General features: G+C 41.2%; 2 protein-coding genes across 2 annotated transcripts; both read left to right on the forward strand.

The window, feature by feature from the left end:
* Positions 1-3886: 3886 nt before the first annotated feature.
* On the forward strand, positions 3887-14898 carry top2a (DNA topoisomerase II alpha). Its single transcript, XM_054766837.1, has 35 exons — positions 3887-4058; positions 4526-4675; positions 4752-4842; positions 4918-4981; positions 5076-5221; positions 5899-5996; positions 6069-6281; positions 6402-6575; positions 7294-7395; positions 7498-7635; positions 7715-7853; positions 7922-8079; positions 8188-8313; positions 8385-8495; positions 8690-8795; positions 8932-9041; positions 9328-9420; positions 9504-9618; positions 9695-9816; positions 10037-10185; positions 10647-10878; positions 10963-11097; positions 11332-11532; positions 11605-11800; positions 11877-11968; positions 12044-12181; positions 12275-12358; positions 12779-12991; positions 13077-13197; positions 13332-13487; positions 13578-13758; positions 13834-13892; positions 13988-14104; positions 14183-14415; positions 14534-14898. Exons 1-35 carry the CDS (start codon positions 4041-4043, stop codon positions 14672-14674), a joined length of 4722 nt encoding a protein of 1573 aa, XP_054622812.1. The 5' UTR covers positions 3887-4040; the 3' UTR covers positions 14675-14898.
* A 700-nt stretch (positions 14899-15598) lies between these two features.
* On the forward strand, positions 15599-20704 carry LOC129176908 (gap junction delta-3 protein-like). The gene is made up of 2 exons (XM_054767410.1): positions 15599-15744; positions 15894-20704. Exon 2 carries the CDS (start codon positions 16024-16026, stop codon positions 16837-16839), a length of 816 nt encoding a protein of 271 aa, XP_054623385.1. The 5' UTR covers positions 15599-15744; positions 15894-16023; the 3' UTR covers positions 16840-20704.
* The last annotated feature ends 6822 nt before the right edge of the window (positions 20705-27526 follow it).

Here is a 27526-nt window from a genome sequence, read left to right on the forward strand (position 1 = left end):
GTCGGCTGAGGCAACTTAGAGAGCACACACCCCTGACACTTCTTAACTGCTCAACGTTGTTACACATGCCTGTCCGAAAACACCTCTGTCCCAAAAGGTTCAGGGTGCGCTCAACTCCTTGATGCCCCATCTGATTATGGACACTCTCCAGTACAGCTTTCATTAGTCCCTCTGGTAACAGGAGTTGATGACATTCACCCATATGTGAGTCATCAATAACCCTGTACAACAATCCATCAATGTCTCTTATTCTGGGCTAAACAGGGAGATGACAGGTCGACTTAATCTGATGCTCTGTTGTTGTGTTGGCTTTTTCTTTGGACCCCTAAAGTCTCTGAAAACCTTAAATGTAGGATCTGCACCTTGCCACTGCCTTAACTCATCTCTGGAGTAGCCTGGTAGCGTGAGAGTGCTTCTCAGGAACCCGGGGATCTCTACTTCCATGGTCAGTACTATCTGGTCTAACCTGCCTCACTTTACAACATCTGATACCAGCACCAACTAAATATGGCGGTAAGGCAGACCCTCTTTTAATGGCATTGCAAAGAGATACACACCCATCAAACCACCACCTGAATTGAGCTCCCCCGCAAACGGCTGCCGAGAGAGTGCATCTGGGGATGTATTACAGCAACCAAGACGGTAATGCATGTCAAACTGAAACAAAGCACTGTTCAATAGCTCCTAGTTTTGCTGGATTTAGGTGACAAAGAGGGTTGTTATGCATTAGCACAGTAAACTTGGAAACAAGAGGGTATCGCCTGAATTTCTTTGAAACAGCCCACTTAAGTGCCAGGAGCTCAAGTTTCATACTGCTGTAATTTAAATCATTCTTCTCTGCACCCCTTAACCTCCTACTTGCATAGGTTATGACACGTTTCCTTCCTTCTTGCAGCTGATATAATACAGCGCCTAGTCCTAAACTAACTGCTGGCATCAGTCTCCACAATAAAAGGAAGTGAAAAATCAGCATAACCCAGTAGAGGAGCACTGGTCAACAGTTCCTTTAAACGTTCAAAGGACTTGTGGCATTTTGCTTGTCCACAAATCATCAAACTACACCTTGGACCTGGTTGAGTTGTTTTCTTTGATACATGCATTGACCACATCATGTAGCGAACCAGCCAGTTGAGATAAACCCTGCAAGAACTTCCTGTAATAGCCACAAAATCTCAGGAAAGACCTCAGACCTTTGACTGTGGTCGGGACTGCCCACTACTTCGCAGTCAAGACCTTGTCCGGGTCTGTTCCAACACCTTCAGCTGATACCTGAAAAAGCACACTTGGCCTTGGCCTGGAGGAATTCAATTCAATTTAGAATTCAAAATGTGAATCACTAGGTCATCGTGCACCCATATACATTAGCGGGCTACCTGCAAAACCTTGCATTTGTAATATGTCTTGTTCTTTGACCTGGTGGTAGTGCCTACTAGTGTTCTCCCCTTATGTGTGTGTTTTTTTTTTTTCTTTTGGTACTCCGAGTTCTTTCCACATCCCAAAAAGATGCATGTTAGGTTCATTGGAGATTCTAAATAATCCATACGTGAGTGTGAATGGTTGTTTTTCTATACTCAGTGTGCCTTGTGATTGACTGGCACCCAGTCCAGGATGTACCCTGCCTCTTTTCATCTGGGATATGTTTCAATGAGGATAAGCAGTATAGATACTTTGTTATTGTCTTCAAAACTTCTGCAGTGCTTCAGCTATCAAGACTAGTTGTAGACTGAACTCACCGAAATTGAATCTAGATGAAAATTACCTCAATGTACCCAAAATGCAATACGTTACAATTCAACATAGCAAAACAAAGAATGGTTGCTTGCTGTTAGATCGTATTTCTTTAAGCTAAATATTGTATGTTCTGTTGTCTATTTTAAAAATGGTGGCATTTTCTCCTTGTATGACATCAAGCTGTACAAAAGGACACATTCCATGACACCATGCTTCTTTCCCCTCCTCTTTCTCCTCAGAAAACACAGCGTCATCAATAAATAAACAGCAGAACAGGTGGCACTGAGAGCACAGCTATCCATCTACTTTACTAACATGGCCACCATGTCAGATGGGTGCCTATTTTGGGATGGAGAGTATTTTGCTTTTTTCCCCCTTTTTGGAAAATAGCCACAACTTTGGAAGAAAGAAGATATTGTGCAGAATCTTTTACAGCGTTTACTTATGGTTAATCTAGATCCTTAAAGTTGATGATAAACACAATTTATTGTACGTTCCATAGTTTAATGGCATGGGGAGGGGCAGGGTCATGTGACACTATTTCTGAGCCTGGCCTAGTGACTCCCTGGACACTTGTCACCTACTCTGCTTTGTCTTGTGACAAAAGCAATAATAGCAACACAGTGTGATGACATTGCATATAAACCAAATACTTGTTTATGCATGATAATATCAAGGTCAGATTAGAGGTCACGAGGAGAAGAGATAAGAACGACTAGCCGCTGTACCTACTTTGACTGCCAGCACAGTTAAAAAGATCCTGTCTGTTCTCTGCAGCTTATTCAAAATATTGCACTTCTAAGTCACCTAGCTTCAACCTGCATAACACAGCATTGAATGATTGCATGTCCTTTCAAAAAACAATTCAGCCAAGGCTTATCGTGTAACTCTGGTATGTGATGTTTTTTTAAGCACGAAAGATGTATTTTTCAATGTTTTTAATTTTATATAAATGCAAATTACCTCACTAATGGTTCTGTAGTCATCAGAACGGGTAGACTTTTTTTGTAAGACTGGTCTGCATACAAAAATGATTCATTTTGCTAGCCGTCATGTTTTTAAATTATGATAGCAATAATGATATAATTCACACATAAAAGAAACCACCTCCGTATTGAACACAAATAATGCAATACTGTACTTGGATATTGCACTACAAAAATAAAGGAACAAAAACAGGTATAGCTTTATGGAGGTAGTTATTATTTGCAATCAAACATATTTGTGTTTCGTTAAAGGTTTGAACGAACCCCCTCGTGGGCAACCAAAGGTCTGCTTGGTTTAAAAAAAAAAAAAAAAAAAAAAGCTGCTATCAAGGTGTGCAATCCCGTTCACTTCCCCAATATCAGGGTCCTCCTTCAGTTGGCCTGTACCATCCCAGTAACATCGTGTGAATGTGAGCCAAGTGCCAGTACCTTGAAGCATCTGAACACCTACATGAGGGCCAGTATGACGCAACAGCGGCTGACCTCGCTGGCACTTCTCCACATTCACTACAAAAAGGTTATCAACCTGGAGGAAGTGGTGGACATATTTTCCACGACACATTCAAGAAAGATGATGCTGAATTTGCGATAGGTAAGGCTGAAACACATTGTAGTGATTCATATTCTGTAGGCCTGAGTAAATAGCATCCACCACTGAAGCGATGGCATGCTCAGTCGCCCAGTAAACTGATTAACTTATCTAAATAGGGCAAGTTTCATGTTGTAATTTTGCCCTTAAGCTTGTAATTTGGAGGGAATGACATTGTTGTTATGTCTGTCCAAAATATGCATCAGGAAACTGTTTTTTCGGGCTCCAAATGCAAAATTTTCCCTGCTCTGGGAGGGGGGATATCCCCCTCCCACACCCTTTCCCCGCACGGTCGCCTCGCTCCATCGCAAAAGGTCCGTTCACTCAGAAAAATATCTGGTTACGGGCCTGGGTTAGATGATGGATTTGTTAGATAAAATGCATTAAATTATACACTACAGCGATTACCTAGTCCCAGACAATTGAATATGATTGGCCAGTTGAAGCAAAAAGGCGGGCTTAAAGCGCCTACCGTTTCGTTGATTTGTCATTCAACAAAAATGCTTGGTTCCATGTTTCCAATTGGAGGAACTCGTGGCGTGATCCGTCGTCTGATTGGTTGTTGTAACTGGCGCCAGCAGAAAGTTGAATTTTCAAACGGAGGTACCATTTCTTACAGGCAGCGCTGGTTTTGTTGTCGTGTGTCCGAGTTTAGTGTTCTTTTAGTAGTTAACTCATTTAAGCGTTTTTTTTTTTACTGAACTTGTATTCGGTAAAAAACAAAGAAAAAGAAAATGGCTGAACCGTTGAAGGTATGTGTCCATGAAGTATCAAACTACGCCGCGTGTCCGCTACGACTATTTTGGTGTTCGCTTACTAACTTTGACCAGTTAGCTTTAGCGTAATATAAATGCACGGTATGCTCCTGTATTGATTTGTTCAGAGAAATGACGGCTAAATGTAATAATTCCCCGTCGCAGAAATCTGGTACAAAATGGACTTGGGATTTGTTTTTATAACCACTCATTTCATTGAATAGTGCTGAGAGGCGTTACCTCACCCCGCAGCCTGCGTATGCACAAAAATGGCGTTGTCAATTGTATCTTCACCTGTAAAGGGAATTTTCGTTTGAATAGCCTTACTAAAAGGTGCATTTCATGTTTTAATTTGACTACAGTTACACAATGTGCTACTAACAACCTGTATACGTTACCAGCGTGTTACATTGCAGATGTTGTTACCCCAAGCAAGAAAAATAAGATATCTCTGTCCTCCCCAGCTGAATTTCTTTGAGAACAGGCCACTGCAAAAGACAAAAAAAGATCCCAAACGTTTGTCAGTGGAGAGGATTTATCAGAAGAAGACTCAGTTGGAGCACATCTTGCTCAGACCTGACTCTTACATTGGCTCTGTCGAGCCCGTCACCCAGGTAAGACCGGGATGTAAAAAAATGCCTTTGTTTGCCTTAAAAGTTATCGTTTCATAATTTCTTGTTTTCCCCCCAGCAAATGTGGGTGTATGATGAAGATGTTGGATTGAACTGTCGGGATGTGACATTCGTGCCAGGGCTTTACAAGATTTTTGATGAGATTCTTGGTAAGCAGCAGCAGTAGTGATGAGTGAGGTGAAGTTCTCTACATGCTCATGCAAGTGTTTCACTCCTCCTTACAGTAAATGCTGCTGACAACAAGCAGAGGGATCAAAACATGTCCTGCATCAAAATCAGCATTGATGTGTAAGTGTAACATAATTACACCCCAATGCAAGGATCTTGGGATCTTAATTTACAGCAAACTGAATTGCCAAATGTTTGTTTTTTTTCCTTTCAGTGAAAACACCACCATTAGTGTATGGAATAACGGCAAGGGTATCCCTGTGGTGGAGCACAAGGTGGAGAAAGTGTATGTGCCTGCCCTCATCTTTGGCCAGCTCCTCACCTCCAGTAACTATGACGATGATGAGAAGAAAGTCACTGGTAAGATACACTTTATAATAATAGGACAACTAGTATGTTTTATTATAATAAATAAACCCTCATGGGCCACTTCATTAGGTCCACCTCCCCGATTTTTCCAGTCTCGGCTGTATAGAAGTACTGTTTTGACCTGAATATGAGACGACCACTCTTTTTCAAAACCAGTTTCTTATTTTTCAAGACAAAGAATTGTACATCAACTGGTACGTTGCAATAAAAACAAAAATAATCTTACTCTTAGCAGTTCGACAGTTGATGACTACTCTTCATTGGGTACAATTATCTTAAAATGAGCATAACTCTTCCTTTGTTCGCTAACTTGCAAAATTTTTAAGACTTTTTTTCCCAGCGGGTCTCTGTACATGTATAAACCTCTAGACCCTGAATATAAAACATACAAACTTTTTCTAATTTTTTTTTTTTCTTTGCTAAAACAGTCTTATATTTGGGTCTATACGGTAATAAGTGTTGATTGACACTGTCAGAGATATTCATTTTGGTAAATATTAGTGTTGTGTTGCGGTGCATAAGTCACAAACATCCTGTCAGTGCAAGTTATCCTTGTTAATGCAAAATGGACTTTTCTTTTAGCTCTTATGTGAAGTGATTGTGCAGGCCTTATGGTGTTGCCATTGGAATGGACGGTGTCACAGAGTGTACTGCGCTTTCACTTATAGGTGGCCGCAATGGATATGGTGCCAAGCTGTGCAACATCTTCAGCACAAAGTTCACGGTTGAGACGGCCTGTCGAGAATCAAAGAAGTGCTTCAGACAGGTAAGGAGCAAAGAAGATGCTATCTGTATCCGTGGTGAAGAATTTCTAACTGTATGTGCGTTATTTCCATAGACCTGGTATGACAACATGGGCAGGGCTGGGGATGCCAGCATCAAATCTTTTGACGGAGATGAGTACACCTGCATCACCTTTCGGCCAGATCTGGCTAAGTTTAAGATGAATGTCCTGGACAAAGACATAGTGGCCCTGATGACCAGGAGGGCCTATGACGTCGCTGGATGCACCAAGGGTGTCCGCGTGTTCTTCAATAGCAAGAAGCTGCCCGTAAGCTAGCTTGATGTCTCTTACTTATCTATTGATCTACCATGGCTGTATAAGAAAAATTGTTTCATTTTCCTTGGCTTGATCCGCTATCAAATTTTCCCTTTTCACCTTGCACATTAGGTCAGAAATTTCCGCAGCTATGTGGACATGTATCTGAAGGACAAAGTCACAGAGACAGACAATGCCCCCGTGGTGGTTCACGAGATTGTCAACGAGCGCTGGGAGGTCTGCCTCACTGTGAGCGAGAAGGGTTTCCAGCAAGTCAGCTTTGTCAACAGCATTGCTACAACCAAGGTACTGATACACTGCATTAGATGCCCGCTAAATCCACCTCTTCATATACATTATAGAGTACGTGATGAATGAGGGTGGACTGTTGCTTGGTAATGGTTTAATTTATTTGAACATACATAAAAGTTACATTGGAATACATCACATATTACACTTCACAGTTCCGTATATCCAAAAGGAGTAGGAAGAAGCAAAGCTTATTTAATCCTATTCCCACTGTTTTACATCAATTCCAATACAGCACATATGTTCACTTCCTGTATTCCAAATACACTCTTCTAGTTGAATACATGGAAAATAGATGAGATAATGTAATGTGATAAACAGTCAAATTTCTTGTCACCGTAACTACTTGATTTGACAATCCTAATAAATAATCTGAAATAGACATAACAAACCATACGCACTTTGATAATAGGTGAGTGATGACAATGAACTCATAAAAAAAAGAGTTAGTCATAAGTGTTGCAGTGATTAGACATAGCATTGACAAATAAAATAGAACAGAACATAGTTGGATAATGGGTGAGTACTGGCAGAGTACTCACAAAAGAAGAGTAATAACTGACAAGAAGGAAGAGTTAGTAGTGAGTGTAGTAATGTTAAGACATAGCATTGTATGTACAGTGTTTCAGCACTCTTCTTTCTTGTGCTTTGCAAACAGCATAGTTCATTTGATTTTGTCACAAAGCAGTACTAATGTTTGTTCTCTGGGCTTTAGGGCGGGAGGCACATTGACTATGTGGGCGATCAGGTGGTTAGCAAGCTAATTGATGTTGTGAAGAAGAAGAATAAAGCTGGCGTGGCTGTTAAACCTTTCCAGGTCTGTTACACTTGCACAAATACACACACATTCACAGTGCACTTGTGCACAATGAGGAAGTGATGATTTCTGGTTTGACAAGTCCCCTTCATCCCCATTCAGGTGAAAACCCACATGTGGCTGTTTGTCAACTGTCTGATTGAGAACCCCACGTTTGACTCCCAGACCAAAGAGAACATGACTCTGCAGCAGAAGAGCTTTGGCTCCACTTGCCCCCTCACTGACAAGTTCATTAAAGAGGTGCTTTTCCAGAATCTGCGGCATTGCTCACTTCTCCTCTGAGCTGTAATTAACCTTGGCTACCTGTTCTCCATAATAGTCCATAACATGCGGAATAGTGGAAAATATCATGAACTGGGTGAAGTTCAAAGCTCAGCTGCAGCTCAACAAGAAGTGTTCAGCTGTCAAACACACCAAAATCAAGGGGGTGCCCAAGCTGGATGATGCCAACGATGCAGGTGAAGTTACCTCATCTTGTGGACAAACTGGTGAGCCAACATCATGTAACACCTTTGTCATCTGGCAGGTGGGAAGAACTCCATGGGCTGCACGCTGATCCTTACAGAGGGAGACTCGGCCAAGACGCTGGCTGTGTCTGGGCTGGGTGTGGTTGGCAGGGACCGCTATGGAGTCTTTCCACTTCGAGGAAAAATGCTCAATGTTCGAGAGGCCTCACATAAGCAGGTCGGATGTCAGTTGCTAGTGAATGGCAGCTGCTGACTTTTGCACATCCTTCTTTTTCTGTGCTTAGTTGTCAGGACTTAGTCATTCATTACATGTCTTCTTTCACAGATTATGGAGAATGCTGAGATCAACAATGTCATCAAGATCCTCGGTCTCCAGTACAAAAAGAACTACAGTGACCCAGAGTCCCTCAAGTCACTGCGCTATGGCAAGATCATGATCATGACGGATCAGGTTTGTTTGTAGTGTTTTCACTCATAGCATACAAATGACACTAATCTTGACTTTTGTGCTGTTAATGGTAGGATCAAGATGGCTCCCACATTAAAGGTTTGCTGATCAACTTCATCCATTACAACTGGCCCTCATTGCTGCGCCACAACTTCCTGGAAGAGTTCATCACTCCTATCATCAAGGTATGTAGTTCACACTCTGCCTTTCTACATGTTTTGAGTGTCACACACTTGATACATCTTTTAAGAAGGAACATTCAGTTACAACTGAAAAGGTTGACTTCTCAGCCCTCATACTGTACTTGCAGCAACACTGCCATCTGCTGTCCAAAGCTTGGAAACCCACCAATCATTTTAACAATTACTTCTGTCTTTAGGCTTCCTTCAAGAAATCCCAGCTGTCATTCTACAGCATCCCCGAGTTCAATGAATGGAAAGACAGCCAGTCCAACTACAAATCTTGGAAAATTAAATACTACAAAGGTTTGTTCCAAACCCCTGTGTGGTAGTAAACACAGCCATGTAAGCAGCCCCTCTACACCTGACTGATGTCATGGTTTGTGCTCTGTTTCCTGCTACTTTTTATTAACAGTGGTTTACTCTTCCTCTTTCCAATTAGGTTTGGGCACCAGCACATCACAGGAGGCCAAGGAGTATTTCTGTGATATGCAGAGACACCGTATTCCATTCAAGTACTCTGGGCCTGAAGACGATGAAGCTATCACCCTTGTAAGTCACACTTCGGCTTGTCTTATCCTTGCTGGGTACGATTGCATCATTAGTGCATTCTAAACAGTTCTTTTCCAGTCCAGAGATGGCTAGTTTTTCATACCTGACAGTTTCGACTGCTCTCTTGCAATCTTCTTCAGAGTGGTCACTTAATGTGAGGAATGTATGAATGATAGACCAGATAACCCTCACTGGACTATTATGCATTGTTAGTACTCTAGTGTTTTTATGTACAATATAAATAAGCAGGCTTAAACCTTCATCTGGATCTTTCTCTCTTGTCTAGGCCTTTAGTAAGAAAAAAGTAGAAGAGCGCAAAGAGTGGCTCACCAATTTCATGAACAACAGACGCCAGCGGAAGGAGCACAACATGCCTGAGGTTAAAAACAGCTTAATTACAAATCATCAGTTGCTAAAGAAGTGAACTCTTTTTTTTAAAATTGTTCACTTTCCTGTCTGCAGGAGTATCTCTATGGTCAGGCCACCAAGTCCCTCTCCTACAACGACTTTGTCAACAAGGAGCTGGTGCTATTCTCCAACTCTGACAATGAGAGGTCCATTCCCTGCCTAGTGGATGGTGCGCTATAACAAACTTCAGTCATTTGGAAGTTTGAAAACGTCCCTTATGTGAGTGTTTATTTGTTCTGTGTCAGGGCTAAAGCCAGGTCAGAGGAAGGTACTGTTCTGCTGCTTCAAGAGAAATGACAAGCGTGAAGTGAAGGTGGCCCAGTTGGCTGGTTCGGTAGCGGAGATGTCTGCGTATCATCATGGAGAGGTGTGACATTGGCTTATCCACATTGGCTATACTGCGATTAGAGTACGGTAGGCTGTACTACAGAAATTTGCAATTTGGGCTGCAAACATCTGGCAAATGCCTAATACATATTGTTCAGAGGTGAGAAACAATGGTAAACTGTTCACATTTGCACTTAGTCATTTTTAACAGAATAGTAAGGCTTTACTAACTTCAGATGACAGAATCCCTGATTTTGCAGATGGCTTTGATGATGACCATTGTTGGGTTGGCTCAGAACTTTGTGGGAAGCAACAACTTGAACCTGTTGCAGCCTCTTGGTCAGTTTGGAACAAGGCTGCATGGTGGCAAGGACTCTGCTAGCCCACGTTACATTTTCACCATGCTAAGGTCAGTACTTTCATTTTATTTAGCATTTAATTTTTAGTTAAAAAAAAACAAAACAAAAATAGAGATAGATGATGAAGTGGAAAGGAAACCATATCTTTCTTTGACCACGGTAATATTTTAGCAAGTATATTGCACAATACAGCAGAACCAAAGTAATGGTGTAATAGCGGTAAGTACTAAACTTTTCAGTGAACATGACTATCACTGATGAGTTCATTATGTGTACAGTATAACGCACATCAATAGTACGCACATCAATTTCATGCATGGAAAGATAAAGCTGCAAGATGTTAACCACTTGGAGGTAATCAAAACGACTTCAGAAGGTTGCCTTAGAGCCATAGCCGTTAAGGCAGTGAATGTTGTTTGTCTGGTGGTTATTTGCTTCTGTAGACCACGCTCTTGGAGTAATTGGAGTATTTATGCTAACGAAATTACATCTCAATTCTTCATCCCTTCAGCCCTCTATCACGTCTTCTTTTCCCGGTGATGGACGACAACCTGCTGAAGTACAACTACGACGACAACCAGCGTGTGGAACCAGAGTGGTATATGCCCATCATCCCCACTGTTCTAGTGAACGGTGCCGATGGTATCGGCACAGGCTGGGCCAGCAAAATCCCCAATTTTGACGTCCGAGAGATTGTCACCAATGTTCTGCGGATGCTTAACGGAGAGGAGCCGTTTCCCATGGTGAATGGGTCATTGTTGTTTGCGGCTCTTTCAAGTAGTCCAAACCCAAAGAATACATGTTCATTATTTTCTTCTTGCTCTTAGCTCCCGAATTATAAAGGTTTCAAGGGCACAATTGATCAGCTAGCTGACAACCAGTACATGATCAGCGGAGAGGTGGCCATCATTGATTCTACCACCATTGAGATCTCTGAATTGCCTGTAAAAACTTGGACACAGGTAAATTGCCATTTAATCATGTCACACACACACAGTGGCCACAGAATGAGGTACTCATTCACAATCTGAGATGAAAAATTGTTCTATTAGGTATTAATTGTTGTCGGTATGATGCAGTGCAGTTCTACACCACTAACTACAACCATAATACATTTTCAGGGGTATCTAGTCTGTCTGCAGTGTTTAGGAACTTCTTATTCACTTGAAGATCACCTGATTTATTCTCTGATCCAGTCTTACAAGGAAAACGTCCTGGAGCCAATGCTGAATGGCACAGAGAAGGTCCCCTCTCTCATCTCAGACTACAAGGAGTATCACACCGACACCACTGTACGATTTGTGATCAAGATGACTGAGGAGAAGCTACGGGAGGTGGAGGCTGCTGGCCTCCATAAAGTCTTCAAGCTGCAGATTCCTCTCACCTGCAATTCCATGGTACATTTCTTATCATGAGCCTGCAAGAATATCTTCAAGGGAATGAGTAACCACGAATTATCTTCATTGCAGGTTCTGTTTGACCATGTGGGCAGCCTGAAGAAGTACGAATCTGTGCAGGATATTCTTAAAGACTTCTTTGAGTTGAGGTTGAAGTATTATGGGCTGAGAAAAGACTGGCTTTTAGGCATGTTGGGGGCAGAGTGCGCTAAGCTCACCAATCAGGCTCGCTTTATCCTGGAGAAAATCCAAGGCACCTTGGTCATTGGTGAGTTAGTAGCTTGTTACAGCATGCCATGTGCCACTTTGACCTGAGTTCTTTATATTGTGTGTCTTGTGCATAGAGAACAAAGCAAAGAAGGAACTAATTTGCATGCTGCAGGAGATGGGCTATGACTCGGACCCAGTCAAAGCCTGGAAACAGGCTCAAGAGAAGGTCACTTGAAAGTCTTTTCAGTTGAATTTATACTCAGTAAATTTCCTCCTGCACTAAACTTTATTTGATCATTAGAATGAAGACGATGATGAGCAGGAGCAAGCAACACAGGAGGACATTAGTGGCCCTGACTACAACTACCTGCTGAACATGCCTATGTGGTTCTTGACCAAGGAGAAGAAGGAGGAGTTGTGCAATCAGAGAGATGCTAAGGTATGATGCGTTCTCTACTCTGCAAATTTTGAAAAAATATTTGTATATGGTTGCTCTTTTTGTAACATTTCCTCCCCAATCACTGATTTGCAGGTTACAGAACTGAGTACTCTAAAGAAGAAAACTCCAAATGACTTATGGAAGGAAGACCTAGCTGCTTTCTCTGAAGAATTGGAGGTTGGCAATCTCTACATTAGTGGTCTCCAATGTCTTTTCTTGTGAGAGCTACTTTTACAAAATGAAAATGGCCAAGAGCTACTCATTTTTGTGACATTTATTTTCATAGCTTAATTTAAACCAAACAAACTGAACATGCTCGTTTTACCAGAACATGAACAAAATGTTGGCATCCACAACTCACATTTTCTATTTCAGAATGCATTTCTTTCTAGTGCTCTCACATTATTAACCGAAAACCTGAATGAAAAGCAGGCTTGTGGGCACCTCATGTGATCGTGGGGGGCTATCTGGTGCCCGTGGGCACTGCGTTTGTGACCCCTGCTCTACATCAATCAAACCACTCCCTAGACATTTTCCTTGATCTTTGACTTATTCTAGTAAGGCCTAACGCCCAATCTGTTCCTTCTTTTTGCCCAGCGTGTTGAAGCCAAAGAGAAGGAGGACGCTGCATTGCCTGCCGTGAAGACCTCAGTGAAAGGGAAGACAGTGAAGGTGAAAGTAAAACAGGAAACTCTGCCCACGCCACAGGGTCGCCGTGTCATCCCACGCATCACCAGTGCTATGAAAGCAGACGCTAACAGGAAGGCTGACCTTGTGAAAGGAGAACGCAAGAAGGGCAGAAAAGCCAAGGTCTGTCTGAGTGATGGAATAATTAATGTTATTCTGCACCATTATGGCACATTGACATTATGTTTTACCAATTGTGCATTTGTAGACTGAATGTGTGGTCGTGAAGATGGAGTTTGGGGAAGATGGGGAGGACGCACAGCCAGTCGAAGAAGTTGGCTTGGCTGCCCGATTGAGCAAAAAAAGTAAAACATCCTCACAAGAAAAAGGTGAGCGACCGCCACTGACGGTTTTATCATTAAGAAATGAAAAGGTACGTGTAAAACAAGAGCTGGAACCTAATGGAGAGACTTTACTTGGAACACTGTACTTGTTGGTGTAACTACTCAGTGTAATGTTTCAGCGACCAAGACGGGCAAGCAGACCACCCTTCAGTTCAAGCCGATGGCCAAGAGGGCCAAGAAGAGTCTGGTGTCGGAGGAGGAAGGTCTGTCTAACAGTGACGTGGATGCAGTAGAAGTCGCCGCCCCCAGAGAAAAGATGGAACGCAAAACCAAAGGTAGATTCTAGTGGACCATGACTTTTTTTTTCCCCCTTAAGCACAGCACAAGAGAAGATCAACATCCTCAATCTGTTATGGTGTCTTCAGGCGCCATTAAGTATTCAATGTCAGATAGTGAGGATGAGTTTGATGACTGGGCCAAGAAGGACTCTCCAAAACAGAAAGCAGTCATCAGCGAAGATGAGGCCAGTTTCGCCCCTGACCACCAAACCACGTCTGACAGTGACATGGACTCTCCAGCTCCTCCTGCCAAAGCCTCAGCGCCAGCGTGAGTATAAGATCCAAAGTGGTTGTTGCATGTTGCTGTCTAAGACCAACATTTTCTTTTTAAAATCGTATGCAGGAAAAAAATGACTAAGGCAAAATCAACAGTTAGGAAACAACTTGGAAGCAAATCAAGCTGTAAGTATTTTTGCTGGTTCTTGGATGCAACGAGTTTGAGAAATGCTAGTCTAGGAAGTCTGCCATTTTTTTTTTTTCTTGATGAATCTTGACAGCTCAATCTGAAGAGCAGGATGCCGCACCAAAGGCTCCAATTCAACGTAAGACCAAAGCAGCTGCACCCAAGAAACCTGCTGCCCCTAAGAAAGCAGCCGCATCCAAGAAGGCTACAGGTATTGAAAGTTAAAAAAAGATGGATGAATTACAGACAGAGGGACTGCTGCATTAATCTTGGCCTTCAATTGTCTCAGATGTGAAGCAGCCAACCATCCTGGATGCTCTGTCCAAACCCAAACCCTCATCCAGAACTGCGTCCAAGAGGGTCCCCTCGTTTGACTCCAGTGACTCGGAGGGCGAAGCTAAATTTCAAGCTCCAAAAACGAAGCCTGCTCCTAAACGGAAACAGGTTCTTACTGACGACTCTGACAGTGACTCAGGAGACCTCATGTCCCGCCTCAAGGCTAAATCAACTGCGGGGGCAAAGGTCTGTTTATTTTATTTATAGAGGGGCTTATGGGTTTTTAAAATTGTTATTGTTTTTCTTCATGAGCCCACTACTGACATTATGCTCTGTTATGCCAATACTTTTTTTTTCCTCGCAGAAAACAAAGAAGTTGAGTGAGGATGAAAGCTTACAGATTTCAAACCAGGAATCCGCCGCTCCAAAAGCTGCGGCTGCACATGACAAGCCCAGCAGAGCCAGGAAGCCTGTGAACTACATCTTTGACTCTGACTCTGACTAGACTTCCATGCCATTTGTTCATGTTTCTTAAATGTTGTTCTTGAAAAGGTTTAAATGTGTAAATATTTCAGCTTTAATACTTTTGTGTTAACTTTTGAAGTAGTTAGGTTTTAGCAATGTCTTTTGTTCCATTCTTTTTTTTCTTTATTACACAAAACATGTTGGCCTGTAAATATGTCAGTTTTCTATTTTCTAAGAAAATAAAGTTTTTGTGATTTATATCCATTTCTTGTTGTTTTCTGAGTTGTATGATTTATTATGCTTTATGATTATTATGCTTTATTATTATTATTATTATTATTATTATTATAGATACACTGGAAACAAATTCCTCACATTTTTTTTTTTTTCTTTCTAATGCATCCTTCTGGAACAGCACCATTCTGGACACTGAGCTTTAACTCCAGTCAGGACTGAGGAAGACCAGGTGACAAACCATTGGTCTTTTACCAATTGAAACATCATTTTATCATCTAAAAGATTATAAAAGCTTCAGAATAAGCAGGAAAAAAAACTTTTAAAAGTCCATCTACAAATCACTCAACAGTTTAGGCCCAGATTTAAATTGTATGTTTAAATCATTCAAATCCAACAGTGATATTTATAGAGTTGAGCTCAGAGCTAAATGCAATGCTGCTCATGACCTTGCTAAAAAAATATTTTCATTGCATACTTTTTGCTTAATCCTTAAATAAAAGGAATGGAAAAACCTGCGCCCGAAATGTTCTGCGTATTTAAAAAAAAAAAAAAAAATCTGCCTTGCTGTGCGGTGCCATGCCTTGCCTCCAAACAGGCTTTTCCTGCCTTGAGGAATTCCTCATCAATCCTTATAAACATCTACACTGTCTGACGCTTGATGTGTGCAGATTAGAACCAAACAGGAATTTAGCAAACTGTATCCGCCCTCTCAATGATTTAAAAACTCAGGCAAACCTCGGTCCTATGCCATTCACTGAAACTGGTTGAAGAATGCACTGTGGACGCTTTAATCATGTAAGGATTTTAAGTACAGGAAGACGTCACCAGCCAAAAACTGGATTTCTGAGCTTCGCTGGCAAGGACGTGTACACGGTAATTAAAACTTGAATGCTGTTAAATGATTTGTTCTAATGCAGTGTGGCCTTCAATGCTAATAATCTTGATCATCTGTCTCATGATCGACAAAAGCTTATATTGTTTTATTACTCAAGTGATTCAACAGGTTTCATTTTTACTTACAGATCTATGGAATATGAACGGTCGTAAAGTGAAGCAAAAGCAATCATTTCTAAAAAGGGACCTCGTTAGACGCCTTTCAGTTTCTCCTCGCAATCGGTGGCAGAGTTGTGTGTGTGAGACGGCAGTGTAATCATGGGCGAATGGGTCTTTCTTCATGGGCTCTTCGACCACCTCCAGGCCCACTCACCCATGCTGGGTCGCTTTTGGCTTCTGCTCATGCTGGTCTTTAGGATCTTGATTCTGGGAACAGTGGCCAGCGACCTGTTTGAGGACGAGCAAGAGGAGTTCTCGTGTAACACCCTCCAGCCAGGATGCAAGCAGGTTTGCTACGACCAGGCATTTCCGATCTCCCAGTACCGCTTTTGGGTCTTTCACATTGTCCTCATTGCCACGCCATCCTTGCTCTTTCTCATGTATGCCATGCATCATCACAACAAGAAGACCAGCGGCTCCAAGTCCTTTCCAGACGACAAGGAATTTCAGCAGTTAAGGAGGCTATATATTGTCAACGTTGCATTCCGCATTGTTGCGGAAATTGGCTTTCTCGTTGGACAGTGGTGGCTGTATGGCTTCAAGGTGGAGGCCCAGTATCCCTGCAGCCGTTTCCCTTGCCCTTACACTGTGGACTGCTTCACCTCACGCCCTGCAGAGAAAACGTTCTTCCTTAGCTTCTACTTCGCCATAGGAGTCTTGGCGGCCATCTCCAGCTGTGTGGAACTTCTCTACGGCTCTGCCAAGTGGTTCTGCTCTAGCCGAGAGGAATATCCCACACAGAGCATCCACAGCTACAAGCCAGGGGAGCTGCGGGAGAAGGTTTTGGAGAAGGCCGCGATGGAGAGCATATCCGGCAGCACGAGGGTGAAGCGAGGGTCACAGAGGAGCAGCAAGAAGCTCAACGGGACGAAGCACAAGAACAAATACGTCAGCAGTAAGACTTTCATGGTGTGACACTTAAGGAATTCTCGCCTGCTGTTCGGGATGACATTCATTTCTGGGTTAGTCATAAGTGCTTGTCGTGCTAGTCCTGAGATGAGGAAATGAGCCATAAGGAAAAATCAGCTGATAAGGAGGGTGATGACGTTCCCTTTGATGAACTTGATTAGCTGTCATCAAGCACTAGTGCCTAGAAAAGGCCTGTGGATTACACAGGATACACTCATTTCACCCCACAGACACTGGTGTTGTGTTACACCCATCCTGTACTTTGAAATGTTATGTAATTTAATTGTTATTAAAAGTAATTCTGAGCCTTCGTGACTCACGTTTCTCACATATTGTCCTGATTCGGGTTGTGTGTTCAAGGAAACGCCGCCTGACAACCAACAGCACGGCACTACTGATTTTTTTTTAATTTACATGATTTCTGCTCTCTATATCTAGAATATGGAGACCACAAGCCTATTTGTTGTAGATGAAAAGGGGAGAATCAAAATTGAGTCTGTTGTACGTTTTGGCCATTTCCTTCAACAATGCGGCAGTCATGGACCTGTCCAAACTTTAGTTGAGTCTCATAGTTCCTGGTCTATTGGGTGCTGATGTCCTTTCATGCGCATGAAACATGCGCATGACACACATACGTATCTTACCTGCTACCAGGCATTTATTAGTACGTGATATGAAGGAGGTGTATCAGGGCGATGCCGAAAAGTTTTTTGTCAGAAAAACTTGTCAGTTTCTAAAAAAAACCCAAAAAACTAACGATTATTTAAATAACCAATTAATCGGTCGATTATTTTTTCAATTAATCGATGAATTGAATTAAAAAAAAAATTTATGCCTCTATTCAGAAAAAGATTTGAACTGATAGAGAAAATAAGTGCACCAGGTTGTCGCTTTAATATTCTGTTCAAAATAATGTTAAATAAAATATCCAAGTGTTTGTCAAATGGCTTCAGTAAAACAATAAATGTACATTTTCTTTTCATTTTCTTAGTCGATTAATCTGGTTTGTTGTGTCAGTTAATGGAGTAATCGGTTAGGCCATAGATGGACCAAAATAATATGAAGCAAACACCTACAGGTACTGGTTGGATCCGCAACATACCAGAAAAGAGGCAAAAATGTCCATCTCTGCTTTCCAAAGTCAAAGCTGACGTGTGTGAATATCTTGTTTTGGCTAAAACGCAAAGATAATGTGTTAATTGTTCACAATATTAGAACTTTATTCTCATAGCATTCCAACTTTTCTTGTCATTTTATGACTTTATTCTTGTAGCATTTTCTTTTGCAATATTGCTATCTTTTCTTTTTTGCTACTGTATCGCCCTCATCCTAAGAAACCTTTTGAATGTCATTAAATGTTGCTCGTCTAGGTCGTAGGTCGTAGGTCGTCTAGAAACTGGAAGGTTGGCGGTTCGATCCTCACTCCCTCCACCCAGTCACTGTCGTTGTGCCCTTGGGCAAGACACTTCACCCACCGTGCCTCCAGTGCTGCCCACACTGGTGTATGAATGTGAATTGTTGTTTGGTGGTGGTCGGAGAGGCCGTAGGCGTGATCTGGCAGCCAGACTATCCCAGGGCAGGCCTACAGATGTAGTTTACCACCACCAGTGTGTGACTGACGAGTGAATGGATAATTGGTTCACTTCATTGTGAAGCGCTTTGGGTACCTAGAAAAGCGCTATTAAAAAATGGAATCCATTATTATTACTATTATTACAAATAGTTACAGTCAGTAGTTGCCTCTGTGCAAGTATGCTCACATGAGAAAAACACCCTTCCCGTTTTCAATTTTTCTCAACCGTACTGTAGGTGGCAGCAGCGTAACAGATAGGCATCTTTTCAGTCAGATGACTTCATTAGGAGCCATAAAATGACAGCGTTACTCTTTAGATCACAGCATGATAGTGACAGCACTTATATGACCTCTTGGGAAGGATGCCTTCTTATTGCATCATCGTATAAACCTCATTTCAAAGCTTATTTTGGTGATTTACTGCTACATCTGCAATGGGGACAATCAAAGGAGACTTGAGCAGTGACACATCCAAATAGTCTAAATACACTCCAAAGAAGCTTATTTCCCTCCCAGAAATGCACACATCTCCTGCTGTTCCCTGGATGCATCATATATGCAGATTTGCAAGGCTTTGATGTGCGTAGAGCAGAATAGGAGATGTGTTATATAAACAGCAGAGGAGGATTACTGTCAAAACTTTCTCCTTGCCTCATCTACTCTACCTTTTTTTTTAAATAGCTTCCCTCTATAGCTTTTTATTATTCTTTTCTTCATCTGTGCCGTACTTGACTTTCTTTTGTGCGTGTGGGCAGGCCCGCTCTAACGGCAGGAGCCCGCCTTAAAAAGCAAATGTAGGTCATCTGTCGTCGGCTCCTTTCACACCGACACTGACGAGGAGATGGAAGTGATATGTATATATATATATATAAAGCTCGACATGTCTCCCCCACCCCACATCACTCTTGCATTTTTTTCTGGCTTGCAGCTTGAGTGAGACGTTAATAAGAAGCTCCCTGTGCTTGCTACAAACCCGCCTTCCCCCAAGCTGACACCAAGCACCTCCCATTCTGCTCAATCCTACATGGTTATGTCTTATTTCTCTGCAAGCAATGCAAAGACAGGCACACTCTGGCCTAGCGACAGCATTGTTTGTATCTAAACTCAGCAGGCTGCCTGCTAAATGGAATTTTTCTATTGTGATTTAATCTGAAACTTCATCTAATGGTGCCTTGTGCTTTTAAATGCGTATGCATAGGTAAAGAATGTTGTGTAAAGAGGCTTTCAATCCACTTTCATCTACCCCTACCTTCTTCTTCTGTGATAAGGTTGGTATATTTCATGAAAATGTCTGGATGTACTATAGTTTGCTCAAATGCAGTACTAATGAAGCAGAATTTTGGGGTTTTATTGCATTTAGAATTTTCTAGCCAACTCCAATCCAGAATTAGTCAGATGCTGCCTTTCCCAAATTGGGATTGCAATATTGATCCGAATGTAAGACGACTCTTGACATAGGACCGCCCATCTTTCTCAAGAACTTTATTTGGAAAATCCTTCTTAAGCCACAGAATGTAAAATCTGAAAACAAAATGAATATGTATTTGAAATCACGTTTTCAGTTTTATTCGTAGATTGCAGTACAAAAGGATATCCTATTTCTGAACAGTTTGACATTTGTTTGATGCCTCTGCTTCATTGATCACCATTAGAACAAAGAAGAACCAGATGAAATGGATGTCGCTTCAACAGAGCAACAGATTGTCAGCTTTCTACATTCATAGCAGGTGGATGTAGACATCCACACCATAGATACTTGCATCCCACTGCATGGGATTGCCAAGAAAGCACATGACTTGAGGAAGCAGGGAAAGCAGGGGAAAATGTACATCAAGCTAAATGGGGGGCCGGAGGTCAGAGTGCTTGTTGTCAAAGTACAAGGAAGAAGAGTCCTGAACCACTGTGGACATTACAGAGCTATGTCTAACCACTCTTGCACTTACTACTAACTATTCATTTCCTGTGAGTCCATTGTCTGGACTCACTCATCATCCAACTATGTTTCATCAGTCATTATTGTCATAGATGTATGTTGCTTTATTATGTCTGTTATTTCATTTGTTTACAGTGATTAGAAACCTTGACTCTCATTTGACCACATTGTTATACTGCCTTATCATTTTCCTGTCTATGTAAAATTGGCAAATATCACATTTGAAATACAGAAAGTGAACATGATGTGAAACGGGGGGGCTTTGCTTTGCTTCTTCCTACTCCTTTTTGGACATGTGGAAGTGTGAATTGTACTATGTGATGTATTCCAATGTAGCTTATGTGCATGTACAATCTGAATTAAACCATTACCGTTATCTTAAAATGAACGTCTGTTGTCCTTCGCAACCAGTACATGTGAGTGATGTGGGGAAACGTCTGGTGCCACCTTATTTTGTATACCCTTTCTATATAAGACAACCCTCAATATAAGATGACCACTCCTTTTCAAGAACCTTATTTGGAAAATCTTTTATGATAAAAAGTTTCAATTTTAAGACAAAAATCTTTATTTTCTAAACAAATTAATATTGAAAAAATGATTAAATTAGTATTCTAAATATTTGTATTGGATTATTGTAATTATTAGTAAAAAATAAAGAACATTAAAATAAAGATTATGATTATTATAAAAAAGCATTTAAAAAAGAATGTACGTTTTAATTTGTTGTTTGAGTATTTTATTAAATAGAATAAAAAAAAGAAAATTGTTTGTCTGAAAAAATGTAAACTTTGTTGTCTTAAACATTTTCCATATTTCCCCAAAAAATGGCGTGCTTTTATATTGAAATGCACAGTGTTCTCTTGCTCTCACATTTCACCTTTCCGCATTTGCTGTTTTGCAGAATTTTTTAGTGCTTCTTTTTTATTACAGCTTATGCCGTTACATCCTGGCCCTTTAAGAATAATTGCATTGTGGGAAGTTGAGTTTCTCTATCTTCTCTCGCTCGGCTGTCTGCATCGCCCATTGTTTCCTGCGTCCTGATTGGCTGTAGACCATTGTCGATCAATCGCCTTCATGCTGCCTTACATGTCTCCTGTGTCATGGCTAGCTTGCTTGGTTGCTAGCTGGAAATTAATCTTCAGTTTGAAGGACTGCAGCAATGTTTTAACAAGGATAGAAAAATGCTACAGTACAGCCGAATGACGAAAAGGCACGGTCACAGGAGAAAAAAAATACACGTGAGTGACTTTATTTATTGTGTCCTACCTGTAGATTGATCATTAATATTCAAAAGAAGGTTTGAACTTCTTTGAGAGTGTTGAAACAAGAGAGAAAAAGGGAAAAAATGTTAAATGAGAAAAGTGTATGCTGATGGGTTTTACAGCCTTAAAACATAATTGTAAAAAAAAAAAAGAACATGGCTACTTCAATTATTGAGGGCTATTTTGGGAACCTATCCCCCGCTATAAACGAGGGAACTGTTAGGAGGGGCCACTGCCACGAGTGCTGGATCCCAAATGCAGAGACGAGATAGTAACTAAATTCATTATAACAACAAAAAGGTCTCAACAACGTGGGAAACCCTCCCCCCCACAAAAATACAAAAGTACAAAGTACAACACAAAACCACAAATCCATCCAATACATAAATGCTTTACAACGTGCAGCTTAAAAACCTGCCACCAGGGGGAGACATCAGTCACTGCAATAAAGTAGATGGAGAAACTGTGACCCTATGTGGTGCTGACGGTGCCGATCCATTGCAGCGTGACCTTTGACCCACGAAACAGCCAGCTTGAGAGTCAGTGGCCAAGGTCTCTCTCTCTGTCTCTTTCTCCCCCCCTTTGCTGAAAGCTGCTGGAGTCGCACCTCTTAAGTTTGCGACGTCACCGCTCCTCACACCTCCCCCCCACCCCACTTCCCTCCACCCCCTCTCCCTTTCTCTTGCCACGGGGTGCGCTTTTGTGATGGCAGCGTTTACAGTGACATATTGCCACTGCCTCTCCTCCTGTCTACCTCGATTTCTCAAGAAAAATATTGCATAAAGCCTCCAGGCTGGGCCCACTAAGCCACTAAGTTGTGTGTGTAAGTGTGTGTCGAGACAGGACAGCAGATGAACACAATCACCAAACGATACTCCTTGGCTGCTTCTTTTGGCTCCACTTTTTTACTCGTCCGTAAAGTAAATTGTTATGCTTCGTGCGTTGCCCTGTGCACATCTGTGTTTAAAGAGCTTCTTTTCATAACATGAGATTTCCTGTTTTGCCGAAAAGACGGCGCCAAGAACATCAGCATATGATATGACTCCAACATCGAGTACGCAGTGGAAATATTATAGCACGGACAAATTTGAGTCTGATTTATCTTTTTCCAATTGTTTGCGGAAGGGAAATACAGCCTCGGAAGTGGAGTGCCCCAAAAGTTGTTCAATTTAAAATTCAGTATCCCTCGTTTATCACGGTTAACCGTTTCCAGAACTGTCTGTGATTAGTAAATTTCAGCAAAGTAGGATTCCTTATTTATAAACGGAATATTTTTGTATTTAGAGCATAAAAAACCTGTTTACTTACCTTCTAAATATGTTTTTTAATGTTATTGAGACCTCTAGACATGAACATGAACACCCCTATAGTCACCTTTACTGTCACGATTGGGCACAAGCCGGAGTTTGGATGCCAGGATGCAGAGACAACACACTCAGATATGAACAAAAGGTTTAGTACAAAAACTCCCAAGGAGTAAAAATGTGTACAAAAATACAAAAACACTCAGAGTCCAGTAACAAAAGAACACAGGGCGTGAGCCAAAAAGGAAAACACAAAACGCTACTAAAAGACTAGTAGGAAAAATGCCAGTAGGCAAAAAGGTAAACTAAAGCACTGCAGACAATCTAGCAGGAAAAACTAAAGGCGCTGCTGAAAACCAAGCAGGCAAAACACAAGGTGCTGCTGAAAAACTAGCAGGTAGCATCCTTAGCAGGTAGTGCCACGCTCCGCTGCTGGAGTAAGCCAAGCAGGGGAGGAGAAAAATACTCACAACTACACAGGGTGGACCAGAAAGTGTAACACAGAAATACAAAGCATGAGGTAAACAGCGTTGTGTGCACGTGAGGAGTAAGGAACAATCTGGCAACGCCTGTTCCTCTCAACCATGCTGAAGTGGACCGGGTGAGTAATTGGCAGAAGGTGTGTGCCGGTAGCTCCGCCCCAGCAGCCTACTACAAGAGATGGCAGACAGGCGGCAGCAGAGCAGCAACACAGTACATGACATTTACACTTGTGTTACCCAATATCGTAGCTATAATAAGAGTCAGTAAGCCATTTAACACATGAATAAGACTCGCACTCATGTGTGCTACTGTAAATGTGTTTCCAAGGGGAGCTGAGTGAGGGGCGAACAGGAAGTGACGTCGGGTGTTCAGAGTTGAGTTTCAGCTTTGCATGGGTTACAGTAGCCTGTATTTTTATTAGGGATTATTTTGCATGTTGAGATAATTCAAACCTGCCATAAAAGCAGTTCTCGCCATCAAGTCTAGCACTTGTGTGTCTCACCGAACATTACTGTAGCATTACTGACACCTAATGGCCAGTGTAGAGTACAACATATCATATGTCTTTTACATGCGTCTTTTGAAAGCCTTTTATATTTGTGTTTTTTTTAACATTTTTTTTATATTTCCTTTAGCCATTTTTATGCTTGAAAATGCTTAATTTAGGCAAAAAATACGAAACCTTTGCTTAAATTAATACATCTTTTAAAAATCGCGATAGAGTGATAGAGAGTAAAATAAACATCAAAAGTCAAACAAAACCGGAAAAGTGTGACGATAACCAGAGATATAGCCTACGGCAACATAGCAAAGGCTCTTCCTGCTCAGCACATTACGAATAATGTAATTAATTAAACATCAATTACTTTGAATAATTCATTTTACCACCAGATCCTAATGTATGTACTTTAGTATGTAGCTGAAAGCGTATGGCTAATGACTTTCAAACAAAACAAAGTAACAACAATGCTGCAAATCTTATGCTTTGCAGTTTTACTTTATTTTTGTTTTATTCGTATAATATATACAATGGTTAACTTCTCTTTATTCTTAAGACATTTCGGAACATTGAGTCTGGCATAAATGAAGTGGCTTTTCATTATTTTCACTCATGAAATATCTTTTACAGACGCACATTAAATGGATTCATGTATTTAGCATGTCGTGGAAAAGCATAATGGCTAATGACGAGCGTGAAAAGTGACGTTGACAGCTTGCAGACAAGCGACACATGTTTAGTTTTGTATTTTCTAAAGCAGATAACAATAACAGAATGTGTCCTTATGCTGCCTACTTAACGTATTTGAGTTTTATTACATGGTTAACTTCTCTTTATACTTAGGAATGTTGAGTTTAAGTCACTGCATACAGTATATAGAAGGTGAGTCCAGACACTCCTGGTATATAGACTTGTAGTTCTATCAGCCCTATTCCACTGGTGGGCTCTGGGGGAGCGAGTAACATATATTTGCAGTAGCACTCCTGTCATGTTTCTCCAACTGGTTCATTCACTTCTGTATTACTTCCTATTTGAAGGGTTGCTATGAAATTAGAACAACTTGAAAGTGAACCTGCATCACTATAGTGTGGCTTTGAGAGGCTCCACCGTCTTTACATGTGACTTGAGACGCAAGTGGATAATGGAATAGATCATTATGGGATGCCCTATTGATGGGTAAATGGGTCGGGATGTTGGCGTTCAGTTGGATTGGATGTCCTTGTGGCATACCACAGTGTTGCTCGCACGTGTGTGTGTGTGTGTGCGTGTGTGTAGCAGTTGTGCATGGCTGCACACTAACACGATGTGACAGGGCAGAAATACCAGTAGTGGCCACACTTGCCCACCCACCATCACACACGCATACACATACACTACCCCCCGCTGCAGCGCCGCGCCCTCACCCTATTGGCTGTCTACTTCCGTCACTCCACATCTTCTGCTCGGAGACAGAACTCTCCATTTTCTACCCCCACCCCTATTTTGCCTTCTCGTGTGGGGTACTAACGTGCATCAGTGAGTGACGCGGTAAAGAAGTGGGACGCATTATGCAACATCCTGTTATGCAAGACTCTTTTTTTTTCATATCTTCATCCGCCCAGCCTCTTGAGACGTCTTTTGCGTCCACTTTCTCTTCTCTCCCTCTCCCTCTTTGTCACACTTCCAAAAAGTTGACATTTGGGGATGTCCCAGTTTGATCTATGACCTCTTGTGCCTTCACAGTGCAAGCAGATAGGATGTGGATGCAAAGACATATATTAGTAACTTTTGAAGCTGGAGGGAAAACTATCTGGCCACAAAGCTGAGTGATGGTGCAACACTGCACCTCTTATTGCCACGTTCTGTGAAAAAGAGTGGAGCTTACTCAACAAAATACTTGTGTTACTTGGAGCTTGTTCTGCATAACAATTCCTGTTGGGTTTTTTTATGCAGTATACCGTAGGGAAAATTCATATGGAAAACAATGCATTCTTGTTTATTTTCTGCTTATTTTTTGTGGCAATACACAAAGTTGCACATGTCTCACTTACTGCATCATGTACTGTACCTCCGTATACCTGCACCATCTGATGAGAGTTTGCCTTTACAAAGGTACTGTAATGATGCTCAGTTTCCATTGACACTGTCAGAGAGGTGTTCAGCAATATCATAATGCAAATATTTTGAATGAAATAATTTCAATTTAAATAATTATTATAAATTAACATAATTTTATAATAATGCTCAGGTTTGATTGATCCTGTTGGAGAAGTATTCATTTAGCAATGGCATTATATATGCATATATGCAAAAATAATTATTGTAGAGTAATAATGCCTACTTTCCAGTATACAATTATATTATAAAAATATCCTTAAAAAAGTGTATATATATAAACAAATAAATAATAATAGAAATAATTGTCATTTTTAATTATTTTTTAAAATGAATGTTATAATCCTATTATAATTTAATTTTATTTTATTAATTTTAATATTTTTTTATTTAATAATATTATCATTTAATTATTAATTTTAAAAAGTCAGACTCTTACGAGAAAAAAAAGTTTTTTTTAGGTAAAAAAAATATTCCAAGAATTAAGTTATATATTTTTGAGAAAAAAGTTGCAGATTTTGGTAGAAAAAAAGTCACATTGTTTCATGAAAATTCAAAATATTGATTTTAAATGTTTTAATTTTTATATTGTATTAATTCAATAAGTAACAGACGACACTGCACATTATTAGCTTTATAAATGCAGAATGTTTTTTTGGCTCTGCAGGTGTTCCCGAATGTTACGGTCATCATTGTCTTTCAGCAGCAGTAGTAGTAAAGATGTTTTGTGTCGTGTTTGGTAGTAAAGATGGGGAGAGGCATTGGTGTGTGCACTCCCAAAGTTGACCTTTTATACAGACAAATCTATATTAAGACTGAGCAGTCTGTCTATATTTTCTCTCTGCATCACCATGCCTCCCCCCTCCTTCATCCTGTTTTTTTTTTTTTACCCCCTCTCTCCTCGGAGACGTCGCAGTGCAGGCATTGTGGATCACTGAGCTTCAACAATGTCGTCTCTAAAAATTGCTCCTTCATTTTTACCTTTCGTTAAAAGCGCAATAACGGCTCTACTTGTGGAATTTGCTGCAGGAGCTGACGTCACATAAGTGACTGATAGCTTTGGTATCAGTCTTACGTAAAGTGCTGCCAGCCAACACAAAATGACTCTTGCCTGCCCTGAGTTCCAGCTCTAATAGTGTGGATTTCACAGCAAGCAGTTGCGGCCCTGGAGGCATCCATCTTGGATCTTCTCCAGTCCAGTTCAAGGCGTAGGCGGGCAGCAGAGCAGGCGGGCGGGGGGAGGCTTGTGGTGACTGTACTGTATTTTGGCCCTCTTCCAGTCCAGTGGGCATGGAGCAGGCCTTAGAGGCGCCTGGGATTTCCCTTTTGCACCAACCCCCTCTGCCCTCCATTAACCAATTAGACATGAGAAAAGCCTGGCTGGATATTAAAAAGAATCCTCCACGGTTTTTACTATTGGATAAAACGTGCTTCATTGTATTGCTGTAATAAAATAATGCATAATCTAGGTTTTACAGACTGAACTATTATTAGGATTGCTATCTGGCTGATGTGCAATGCACTCAGACATTGTGCAAAAAT

The sequence above is a fragment of the Dunckerocampus dactyliophorus genome, chromosome 2 (assembly GCF_027744805.1).
Source record: "Dunckerocampus dactyliophorus isolate RoL2022-P2 chromosome 2, RoL_Ddac_1.1, whole genome shotgun sequence".
In the NCBI taxonomy this organism is placed as follows: domain Eukaryota; kingdom Metazoa; phylum Chordata; class Actinopteri; order Syngnathiformes; family Syngnathidae; genus Dunckerocampus; species Dunckerocampus dactyliophorus.

What these genes read in the sequence shown, in the direction of transcription:
- LOC129176908 (XM_054767410.1), top strand. Translation starts at nt 16,024, where the DNA reads ATGGGCGAATGGGTCTTTCTTCATGGGCTCTTCGACCACCTCCAGGCC.
- top2a (XM_054766837.1), top strand. An exon ending in GATTTTTGATGAGATTCTTG is followed by an intron (nt 4,843 to 4,917) that starts GTAAGCAGCAGC and finishes TCCTCCTTACAG; the next exon opens with TAAATGCTGCTGACAACAAG. An exon ending in CAAAGAAGTGCTTCAGACAG is followed by an intron (nt 5,997 to 6,068) that starts GTAAGGAGCAAA and finishes TTATTTCCATAG; the next exon opens with ACCTGGTATGACAACATGGG.